This window comes from Belonocnema kinseyi, chromosome 6, assembly GCF_010883055.1.
Source record: "Belonocnema kinseyi isolate 2016_QV_RU_SX_M_011 chromosome 6, B_treatae_v1, whole genome shotgun sequence".
NCBI lineage: Eukaryota > Metazoa > Arthropoda > Insecta > Hymenoptera > Cynipidae > Belonocnema > Belonocnema kinseyi.
Genome location: NC_046662.1, coordinates 105,235,260 through 105,247,820, shown reverse-complemented (window position 1 = coordinate 105,247,820; position 12,561 = coordinate 105,235,260). Strand labels below are relative to the sequence as shown.

General features: G+C 33.4%; 1 protein-coding gene across 1 annotated transcript in view; it reads left to right on the top strand.

The window, feature by feature from the left end:
• Positions 1-4,254, top strand: part of LOC117175533 (lysophospholipid acyltransferase 5-like) — a 121,627-nt gene extending 117,373 nt beyond the window's left edge. Inside the window, exons 2-5 of the mRNA XM_033365240.1 lie at positions 1,332-1,439; positions 1,510-1,632; positions 3,914-4,029; positions 4,141-4,254. Coding sequence (XP_033221131.1) covers positions 1,332-1,439; positions 1,510-1,632; positions 3,914-4,029; positions 4,141-4,254 — 461 coding nt within the window. The remainder of the gene's footprint in view (positions 1-1,331; positions 1,440-1,509; positions 1,633-3,913; positions 4,030-4,140) is intronic.
• The last annotated feature ends 8,307 nt before the right edge of the window (positions 4,255-12,561 follow it).

Below are 12,561 nucleotides of genomic sequence, written 5' to 3'. Positions count from 1 at the left end.
CTCATGAACAAAAGCATGCATCTTAGGTCTTCCGTTCCGCGACTGTACATCTCACGCCGTCTAGGTGGTCGCGGAATATTGAGCCTTGAATGTCTTCACAACAGGATTATTCTGGGTACAGCACATAGAGTTGAAAATGGAAGAGACCCTCTTCTTAAAATGTTCAGGAAGCACGAAGAAGTGGGCAATGGAGCTTTTCTGTACAAAGCAGCGGAGGAGGCTGCTGAAACACTGGGACTTAATTTCAGTATTAGGGTTGAGCAAAATACATCATATCTTATCTATCTAGAATCCTCACTCCTCAAAGCCCGGATTAAGAAAGCACAATAGAAAAACTTTCGTGAACAGCTCCTCGATAAGAGGATGTACGGTATCTTCACAGAAATGTGAAGGATCAGTCAATGTCTTGTGAGCTAACGTTTGCTTTCCTTAAATCGCCCGGATTGAAGTCTGGTACGTAGGGCTTCATTTTTGCATGCCAAGACGGTGTCATTTCCACCTTAACATACCGTCGCCATATTTTGAGCTAAGACATTCCTGATGATAGCTGCAGGGCGTGTCATGCACACCCCGAGCATTTAGCTCACATACTATCTAGTTGTACAACTCACGCGGGAACGACCTACATTCAAAGGCACAATGCGGCACTAAGAGTGCTTTATTGCCATCTCTGTCACTCTTACGGCTTTAACCTTAATATCGCTCCTCTAAATGCTCCTAGGGAAATCGAGTCAATTGTCGAGAATGGGAAGTGCCGCATATACTGGAACTTTATATTCTCTACAATTCTTTCTCTTGCTCACGCGAGGCCTGACATGGTTCTTCTTTACTTTGAGAAGCGAACCATATTCGTTATCGAATTTTCGGCGAAATCCTACGGTTGTCCTTATGACATTATGACAAATTTATATGTATATATATAATTTTTGAAATAATTTCCGAAATTGTACAATTTAACGGCATTTAATTTAAAACTGTTCAATTTATCAGGTTTACAATATAAAATTATCGCCGGAATTTTTTTGCATTCTAACGGTCACCCTGTTTTTAAAAATAATAAAAAATATGCATTCAAATCTGGATTCCGTGTTTCTCCATTTCATGTTTCCAAGAATTGACGCCGCGCATTGGGGATTAATAAAAGTGCTGCGGGAGGATGTGCAGTGATCAAAGCGTCACAAAACAGAGAGAGAAACAAAAAAGAAAGAAAAACAGGAAATATACCAAATGATTCCGAGAATCTGGATTTAATGTCACGCTTAGTCCCAAAATTAACATTAAATCCAGGTTTGATTTTATATTTTAAATGTAATGGTTAGTACTTTTTTTAGGGTTTCCATTCGCCTTAATCCACAGATATTCGATTTATGGAAAAGATCCAACTACTCAACACTTATTTTTTACTGTGTGCGGTCTAACGCTGGGCTACTGGAACTATGGTAATGATTGTCTCCTTTTTAATACGTAAAATTACATCCATTCATTGATGACTAAACTATTAATTTATAGCTTGGAGTGTAAGCCATCTAATATTTGCACTATGTGTAACTTACGCCTTCATCAAAGTATTTGGAAGTACAAAACAATGCGTTATAGCAGCATTTTTGTTCAACATGACTTACTTACTCTTAGGTAATGAACAGTCTTAAAATTTCAGTAGAATATTTCTATTTGAACTATACTGTGTATTTCTTCGGAGTGAAACATATCAATATTTATCCAAATTTTAATTTCTAACAATTGATTTAACCAATTACTTAAATTTTGTACAGAAATCGAGGTGACGGATGCAACAACTCGACAAGTGCTCAAAACCTCGAAGAAGTATTGTCCACCCGGGAAAAAATATCGATAAAAAAAAGTTGCCGAAACGTAAAAAAAATATACTTTCGTCTTCAGCTTGACCCGGGCGACACATTTTTCGGATGAAACTTTTTCATTCGATAATTATTACTCAAGATAAACAATAAAAAGTTGAAAAATTTTCCGACCAAAAATCGATATTTTGTAAAATATAACTCGCGATTATTCGGCCGTTTGTTGATAAAAATGTATAAAATTTGTATGGTGTATTCTCAATATACAGGGTGTCTAAAAAGTCCCGGGACGGTTGGATATTTCCTCAGGTAAAATATTTTTCAAAAAAGTGAAGGCCATTCCTAAAGTAAATTTCAACGAAAAATTCAATGGTGACCTTCATTTTGACCTTGAAATTGACCTTCATGGCTTTTTGAAGGTCACCTTTGTTTTTCAAAACAGAAACTCCCTTTTTTACATCTGCAATCGATAGTGCGGAAAATTCTACATTCAGGTACGTACCCAAGTCATAGGCGAACTGTAACGTTCAAGGTCAGTTAGAGGTTATTTGAAATTAACAAAGTTTCCCGAGAGGTTTGTATAATTCCTGAAGTAAATTTCAACGAGGAATTTAATGATGACCTTCATTTTGACATTCATGGCTTTTTAAAGGTCAACTTTGTTTTTTTTTTTAAATGGAAACCCCCTTTTTTATATCTGCAATCGATAGAGCGCAAAATTCTACGTTCAGGTACGTACCCAAGTCGTAGGTCAATTGTAACGTTGAAGGTCAGTTAGAGGTTATTTGAAATTAACAGATTTTTCCAAGAGGCCAATGTAATTACTGCAGCGAATTTCAACAAGAAATTCATTGGTGAGCTCTGTATTAATTCCCAAAGGGAACAGAATTTACTACGTCCACGTCGTTCTTCCTGGATAATGCTAAACGTAAACGTAAACTGCTTGGAATAAACCTTGAAAAAACCTTGAAGATCATCACCAAGATCAATACAGAGCTCACCAATGAATTTCTCGTTGAAATGTACTTTAGGAAATGCACTGACCTTTTGAAAAACGTTATTAACTTTAAATAACCTCTAACTGACCTTGAACGTTACAATTGACCTATGACTTGGGTACGTATCTGAACGTAGAATTTTCCGCGCTATCGATTGCAGATGTAAATAGGGGGGTTTCCATTTAAAAAAGCAAGGTTGACCTTCAAAAAGACATAAAGGTCAACTTCAAGGCCAAAATGAAGATCACCATTGAATTTCTTGTTGAAATTTACTTCCGAAATGACCTTCACTTTTTTGGACAATATTTTACCTGAGGAAATATCCAACCGCCCGGGAATTTTTGGGCACCCTGTATAAGCGATGACTATTAACAACGCACTTTGTTTAAAAAGCGAATATGTTTGTTTTTATTTAATAGCAATTTTTTTATTTAATAGCATCACTAGACTTTGAGACAGTTTTTCTGAAAATTTGAAGAAAATTGGTCAAAATGGTAGAAATGGTAGCGAGTTGAAGTAAAAACACTCTGCCGCTAAAGCGTTTTGTTGTTCTTTGCGGCTGCTGCTTCATGGCTGAGAAACAAAGGCCGATAAGCGGAGCACTGCATCGGTAACGTGTGTTGAATTCAACTCGCTGCCATTTCCACAATTTTCGACCGATTTTCTTCAAATTATCAGGAAAACTTTCTCAAAGTCTAGCGAACAGCTAACTCGTGACAAGTTCTTTTAACTAAAATTTTTTCGATGACCGTCCCACTGGTCAAAGTTGACGAAACGTGGTTTTCGTTCGGAATCAATTCGCTATCAAATAAGAACAAAGATATTTGCTTTTTAAACTGAATACATTGTTTATAGTCATCGCTTATATATTCAGAATACACCATAAAAATTTCAAGCATTTTTATCAACAACCGGCCTTGAAAAATTTGTCGGCTGAGTGAAGCTGAAGACAAAAGTATATTTTGTTTTACATTTTGGCCACTTTTTTTTATCGATAGATTATCCCGAGTGGCCAATCTTTCCACGTGGTTCGAGCGCTTGTCAAGTTGTTGCATGCGTCACCTCAATTGCAATATCTAAAGACTACAATCTTTTAAGGTTATTATAGTACAAGTACAGAAGATTACGATATTAAATGGACTATGCCGCAGTGTGTGCTGACTCTTAGATTAATCGGCCTTACTTTCAATGTGTGGGATGGTTCGAAACCAAATGTAAGAAATTTTTATTTTTACACTTACAAAAATCTCTTATCATAAAATATCTGTTTATTACACTGGTAAAGTGGTGAAAAATAGTATATTGTGAAATAAACCAGGAAACAGAGTGATTTTGATGAGCGTGAAGTTTGCTGTCTGAACGAAGTGAGAGCAGTAGTAATGTGTAAAAATCACGTAGCTCCCGTGTCATTGGGCACGATATTTTTCCAACATCTCTAATTAAAAAGTACGATTTTTTCTAACCTGTTGAGTGAATCGCAAGTACAACGCAAAAAACGTGAGTTTCAATCTTGACGAAGCTCTTTTAAGCCCTGCTATGTTTCGCTTAATAGGGTGCGTTCTAGGGGACCACCCGGGTGCACTCGGAGCCGTTCCACGATGCTAGGTGAATGTTAGACTTCACTCGGGTGAACCGTTCAGTGATCACACGGAGAGAAAACTCCAGGCTGTGTCTCCGGAACGTGGGACTTTTCGGCCCCCACCACTCATCCATCTGGGAGCGACACATCCAAACGTAGCGTCTCGGTGAGTCAGCTCTGCTACACAATGCGTAGGCCTGCCTCGTGTAGAGCCGAAAATGCACGAGCAGTAACCCGAACTCTCCCGCCTTCATGAATGACGATCTAGTTGCTCGTCAAACGTATTATGGTTTTCAAATCGCATGTTACCTTAGAATCATTAGACTCATTGCGAAAAGGAAAATATAATTTACTTAATGTCAATAGGTATAGTAGAAGATTTCTGAGTCTAAATTTTTTAAATTTAGTCCTACATACCTTAGTCATATTTTTAGTACACAATTAATTTTTAATAACTAATAAGCGAATTTTCGACAAAATATTTAAATTTTCAATCGAATAAATTACTTAAAAATACATTTTTTAACTTAAAATCGAAATAGAATAATTCGCCGCCAAACAAGATAAATTTTCAACTAACAAAGTAATTTTTCAAGAAAAAAAATGCCAACAAAATTCTTTAATTTCCATCTTTAGAAACAAATGTTAAAGTAAAATAATAAGTATTCAACCAAAAATGGACTAGACAAAATTTCAGATAAAAAATAGTATTTTCAACGAAAGAAGTTAATTTTCAAGTGATCCATTCTTCTCCTAATCCATCCTCCCCTAGAATTTTAACCACATTCTCTCGCCAGCTTCCTTTATTTTCCATTCCTCTCCTACATCCTTCCCATACATGCTCCCATGTTTCCTCCTAGCATTCACATATTCTACACTTTCTGTTTTCTTTTTTTTTCTAGTACATCCCCTCCCTTACCTCGTTTGCCAATCTAAATCTTGCTATTCTGGTCCACCTCCTTTCTCTACATCCCTTTCCTAAATGCTTTGGCATTCCTTCCTTTTTTATCATCTTATACCATTTATTGTGTTTTGATTCCTCAATCATTCCGTTTCTTGTACCTCCATCAAACACTTTCTCGCCAACTGCCCTCCCTTTCCCTCCCTCAGCTTCGTCTCAAATTTCCATACCCTCTTTCCCGCTCTAATACTTAACTCATCCCTTTGCGCTTCTTCTCTCACCATGTATCCTAGTGTCATCCAGTCTGCCACTAGTGTCCACCTTATATACCTTTCTTGTAAACTCTCAATATCTTTAATTTCTTTCCATCCCCATATCTCTGCTCCATAACCTAATACAGGCCATACCAGCGTATCAAATAACCACATTCTCCTTCTCCAATTTTTGTAACCTTCTTTTTCCCATTCTCTATATCTGTCATTATCCCTGCTGCTTTTTTATCCTTTCTCTTATATTAGCTGTATGATCTCCATTCGTTTGCAATATATATCTCAAATATTTATACTTTTTTACTTCTTCTAACTTTATTCCCTTCCATCTCCCTGTCCATTCTTTCTTCCTTCTCATCACTATCATTATCTTTGTGTTTCCTACATTTACACCACAAGGTCGTACGGTCAACGAGTATTACCTTCAAGTTTTGCGCCGTTTCTGAGAGGCGATACGCAAAAAACGTCCGAAACTTTGGAAAAACAATTCGTGGCTTTTGCATCACGATAATGCATTGCTCATTCATCGTTGCTTGTGAAAGATTTTCTGACCAAAAACAGCACCACAGTCATGCCTCAGCCTCCGTATTTACCGGATTTGGCCCCCAGTGACTTTACTCTCTTCCCAAAACTGAAGAGTCCCATGAAAGGACATCGATTTTCAACGATTGAGGAGATAAATACTGCATCGCTGAAAGAACTCAAGGCTATACCACAAAATGATTATCAGAAGTGCTTCGATGATTGAAAAATGCGTTGACACAAGTGTATTACATCTAAGGGGGATTACTTTGAAGGGGACATCATAAATATTGAGGAATAAATGAATATTTTTTGAGAAAACCATAAAGTCACCTTATTTTTTGAACACACCTCGTACTTTATACAGTGTTAGCATCAACGTCAGCCCCCTATAATCTTTAACCTAATCTCCTATTTATTTCTTTACTATCGGTACAACTACTCCTTCTTTCCATAGCTCGGGCCACCCCTCTTCTCTCCATACTCTATTACACATTCTCCATGCCCATTCCTCAAGTTCCTCCCCTCCATATTTCCATACTTCATTTGGAATCTCATCTATACCAGGTACCTTTCTATCCTTCAATATTCCGAAAACCTTAACTATTTCTTCCCTTAATATGTCATCTTCCTCATCTCTTTCTCTACTATATCCCCCCCCCCCTTCATAACTTTCCTTTCTACGCCTCCTAGCAAATCCAAAAAATATTTCTTCCATTCTACCATTTCAATACCTTGGTTTACACTTTTTCTTCTTTTTCTTTCTCTATTTACTACCTTCTATACCTCTTCTTTCGTCCTAGCCTTCTCTGCTTCTTCCTCAAGCATGTTATTCTCTTCCTCTTTCTTTTGATAACACAACTCAGTATACTCTTTCTTTTTTGTCTATATTCTTCCCCACTACTTTTTTCTTTTCTCCAATTTCTTAATTCCTTTCTTCTGACCTCCTTTTTTCTCTTTACAGTCCTCGTCCCACCCACTTCTATCCCCCCCTTTACTAACTTCATTTTTGTTTGTACACTCTTATCCTATTCTTATTTCTCCTATAATTTTTTCCATCTTCTCGTCCATATTTCCCTTTCCCATTTTGATATTTCTGACCTTTTCTCACTATTAAGGGAAATTGATCCGAATCAATATAATCACCTACCTCTAGTTTCTTAACCTTCTTTCTTACATCATCATGCACTATCACATAATCAATTACCGTTCCCCTTTCACCTCCTGAGCGTGTATAATCTCCTTTCTCATCTGCTTCTATATTTCCGTTGAAGATATACCATCCCAACTCATTCAAGCTCTTTAAAAACTTTTTTCTATCCCCCTTTATTACCTTATCTTTGGGTTTTTCCTCTCTCTTCTCCCCATTCACTTCCTCCTCTGTCACCTGTTCTCGCATTGAAATACCCACCTATTGTGAGCCTACTCTCTTCTTTATTTTCTTCAATCATTTCTTTCATCTCCTCTGCTTTCTCCTGCATATCATCGTTCACATAAACCCCCACCATCTTCCACTTCTCCCCTCCCATCATAACCTCTTCTTCTATTAATCCTTCTTTTTATTCTTTTCTGTTTTTCTTATCTCCGCTCTTCGCTCTTCCCTTCCTATATTTCGCATTTCTTCTATTTCTACCTAAGCACCAATCCTTTTTAGTACTTCTTCCATCCCTTGCTTCAGCTCTTTCCCCGCTAATCTTATACCCTTTATCACTATGTTTAATTTTCTTTTTTCCCTCTCTTTCCTTTCTATTCTTTGTTCTATTTTCTTCAGCCTTTTCATCTCCTTATTATCACTCTCGACCCCACCATAATCTCGGTTCGAGCGTTCATGTTTTTTCATCCTAGCTTTCATCTCCTCTACCTTTTTATTATTATCTTCTTCCTGCTTTTCTAGCTTTTGTTCTAATGACTTCATCCTATTTCCTAACTTTACCCTGATTTCTTCCCATTTTTTTTATTTCCCTTTTAACTTCAGCCATTTCCCGCCTAATTTCTTTCTTTAATTACTCTCCCCTTTTCTTCTGCTTTTCTTTATAAATCCCCATTACCTCTATCATCACTTTGCGAATTTTCTTTAGTCTTTCCTCTTTTATCGTAACTTCACTTTCATCTCCGTTTCCGTCAGCCCCTTACTATTATCACTCTTCCCTACCAAACTCTGCTTTTCCGGCGGCGATCTAAACATTTTTTGATATTTAACGCTCGCTCCGATATCTTCCTTCTCTTCACTGCTTTCCGCCTCCTCTGTCTTCCTTTTGATAAAAGCCTCAATTGAACCTACGCTTTTGGCTCTTAATCTTTCCTTTTCTATAGTTTTCTTATACTTCCCCCTTTCCTTCCTTTCCTTGATCTCCTCTTTCGGCGTACTGAACACTTCCTGCTCTAGATCTGTTTCTTCCGCGGAGATACTCTCTCCGCTAGCCATGAATCAAATTCAAACTTTCCCTCCTTCTATGCTTCCCTGCCTCTATTTACCGTCGCAATGTGGTACCTGTCTCGACTTTCTTTGTCGCTACCCAACCCTGCTACTACCAACCCGGTCAACACAGCTCTCTCACCCTGTCACAAATCTCCAAACAAACTTCCACACAAATCTGTTTCGATCCTCCAAAATATCTATCTTCCCTTTTCAATCTCACAATCCCTCAATTAATCTCTCACATCCACACCCTTCTACATACTTCCACAATCCACTCACCTTAAATTTCACCACAATATCAGAAAAACTCAGCATCTACAATTACCACTATTCTACACGAATCTACAGAAAACTAAAACCAAAAAATCAAAGTGCCAATAAAATATTTAAATTGTAAAGCAAAAAATTGAATTTGCATACATAAAATATAATTTTCAAACTAATAATTTTCCACCGGAAACATAAATTCAAACTTTTTCAAATAAATTTTAAAACGATAAAACAAAAAAAGGAATTTTCAACAAAATAGATAAGTTTTCAACGAAAAACAGTTACATTATCATTTCAAACAATAAATTGACCACAACAAAATTTGCAGCAAAATAGTTTAATTTCCAAAAAGAGTACTTGAGCCTTCGACCATTTTATAACAAAAGAAAAGAATTTTTACTTAAAAATAGATTTTCAACCTAAGAAATGAATTCTTAATTAAAAAAGATGAATTTTCAAACAAGAACAAAAATTTTCTACCAAAAAAGTTGAATTTGTAAGTGAGAAAGGTCAATTTTCAAAAAAAAAAAAAATAAATAAATAACGAATGTTTCACAGAATTGTTACATTTTCAAATTAAACAAAATCCGAAGAAGAAAATGTTCAGCTCAACCGAAAGTGATACAGTTAAATTTTTAGACTAAGAAAATGTTTTTTTTTTTTAACTAACAAAAAAATTGAATTTTCAACAAAACAGTTAAATTATCAACTAAAAAATCCATTTTCAAACCAGAAGAATAATTTTATATCAAAAAGGATGAATTTTCAATTGAAAAAGATATATATATTTTTTAACTTTTAACAAAATTGTTAAATATTCAACCTTAAAAACGAATACTAAAATTATAAAACAAGTATTTAACTAAAAATGCAATAGTTATATGTGAAGCTAAAAAATTTAATTTTCTGCAAGATAGTTTGATTGTCGCCGGAAGAAATGAATTTCCTACTGAAAAATATTTTGAACCAAAACAAACAAAAAAACGAATTTACTTCAGAATAGTAAAATTTTTAATAATATAGTCGGAGTTTATATTAACAAAGATAAATCTTAAACCAAAAATGGAATTGAATAGATTCTAAAAGAAAATTGAAAAAATATCAACCAAATTAGTAATTATTTTCTAAAAATTTTGAAAATGGTGAAAAATTAAGCCTTCTTGCGCAATTCTTTTGTATATTTTTTAAAAGTTTATGTTGGTTAAAAAATGTTCTTTCAACTTTGAGTAAGTTTAAGAGATATTCAGAAATTTGGAATCGATTAAAAAATAATTAAAATTTGTGAAAATTTTGTTAAAAATTTTGTAAGGTTTCACGAAAATCAACAAAATCCTCAAGGTCCCAAGGAATAATTAAAATAATTTTTTATTTCGAAAAATTAATTTTAAGGGATTATTTACAAATATCGCAATAAATTTCACAGGATTTCAGAATTTTCAAAGAAGAATCTAGAAGATTTGAAGGCAATCTGTTTAATTTTATCAAATTTAAAAGAAAATCAGCAAAAATTTTAATAATTTTCAAGGATTAGAAGGCTTAGAAGGTCTGACAAGATTAGAAACAGAATTTTTTCAAAATTAATCAATGGTAAGATTAATAAATTTTTTAAAAATCGATTAAATTTAAGAAATATTTAGAAGAATGGGAGAGATACAAATCCAAACGTAAAATTATTTTTTTTTAGAAATTTAGATTTTTAAAGATTTCAAAAATAAACTTTAAAAGCTTTAATAGAATTTCGAAAGATTTCAAGGTGATAAATCTATTCTTCTTAAAATTCCTGGGGAAAATTTAGAAGATTGCAAGTGAATTTTTTACATCTGGCATGATTTTTCGAAATTTTAAGAAAAAGTTTGGTCAGTTAAAAATATTTTTAGGAATTTAAGTCGTTTTAAATGTATTAGAAAAATTTAAAAACTTGAAAAAATGTCCGAAAATGTTATTAACCATTGAACTCATATGCGTTCTTCATATATGAACACTTTAAAAATACACCTTTAATGTCTTAAAATACTTATCAAAATATTACAAAACTTAGCATTTACGATTTAATTTTAATTGTAGAATAATTGTAATTGTAAATAATTGTAAAATAAACTTAACAAAATTTATTTTATAAAGAAATATCTCATAATTTTAAAAGAGACAAACCAATTCTAAAGGTAAGTCTATATATAGTATCTTAAAAACTAATGAAATTTCAAATAAAAACTGTGCTTTGTATACATTAATTTTAATAATGAAAAACTATAATACTTTTATAAATATTTCTAAATTTTCATTTAATATGATACACATTGATTTTTATTTAAAAAAATTTTTTAAATAGGTGGTAATTTTTTTAAGTTTTGTGAGATTTGAGTATCATATAGGAACTTAAGGAATAGATTTCAGTAATAAAATTATGAAAATATCTCCATTAGTTAGTAAAATACTATGATAAATGGCCTTTGAAATTGTATAAAAATTTTTTAAACTATTAACAAACGGTTGTACAGATTTGGCCATAACCTTATTGATCAGCTGGAGAAATAGATATTTCTCTTATCGTTTTTCAGTTTATAATTTTGCCCTAAACATAAAGCAGACTAAACTACACTTAAAAAATAAAGATAAGAAAGGTTAGAAATTGATGCAGTTGTATGTTTGAAAAACCCACACATTTTTTAATAAAATTCCTTTCACCACCACCTTCAAAAGAAAATATATGAAACATTTTTATGAAATGATAAGTCTTTTGTACTCAAATGGAGAAATGAAAAGTTTTCATTAAATTATGGATGTTTAATTGACGTCGATTCCCTTACCACTCACACTTGAGTATATTGAGGAATTTCTTTTTCGAAAAAAAAGAGTATGAAAGTTCTTCGTTTATAGACTTTTCTTATTATTTATTTATTTTATATACACACACATATTATATCTTATCAAAATTTAATATAAAATTATTGTTATTTAACTTTTTTAGCATTGTTTTCGTAATTAATTTTTTTTCTCTCGATCAGTACAAACTATCGCCATAATTTTTTGCATGTTTCGTCAAATATGTTAATTCTATAAAATAAAAATCATTTGATCACTTTTGCATAAATATTGATGAAATTAGCAACAATTTTTATAAACAAATAAAATTAATTTTCTCAATTTATTTCAATGCTTCACTTGACTAATTACGATAGCTCATTTAATTACGAAGATTTTGGTAAAAAAATAATTAGGGAACTCGCATATCATCAAAAGTTGTGCGTGTTTTCGTGTTGACGTTACGCGCTCAATGCCGCTGTAGGTCGAAACACGCTGCAGTGCGGCGAATTAGAAAATTCGGGTTCAAAATGATCCAGAGCCGGCAATTTTCATCCGATTCCATCTATTTTTTTAATTGAAGCTAATTGAATTCTGTAGATGTCTGTCGATGGAGATTTTGCTAAAAAGGCTCTGTTTGTTTGTTATTGAAGTTGCAAAATGCCAGAAAACCATAATTTTTCATATTTGAGCTGCCTGTTCTGTAGCATTCATTGATTTTACCTCAAAAAGGCGAAAAACGAACAGATTTACAATCGATTAACAAATCCTAATAACTTAGATGAAGTTCGTGCAATCTGTTCAATTGTTATGAACAAATTTATGAACAAAATCGATTATCTCTGTACATTGAAGCCTGGAAGTTCTTTTCATCACGTTTTCCCTCGTAAAATCGAGTGAAATTAATATTTCGTTCAAGTTAAACACTAAAGTATAATTTTTTGATTGTTATAAACAAATTTCATAAACCATTTTAATAAATAA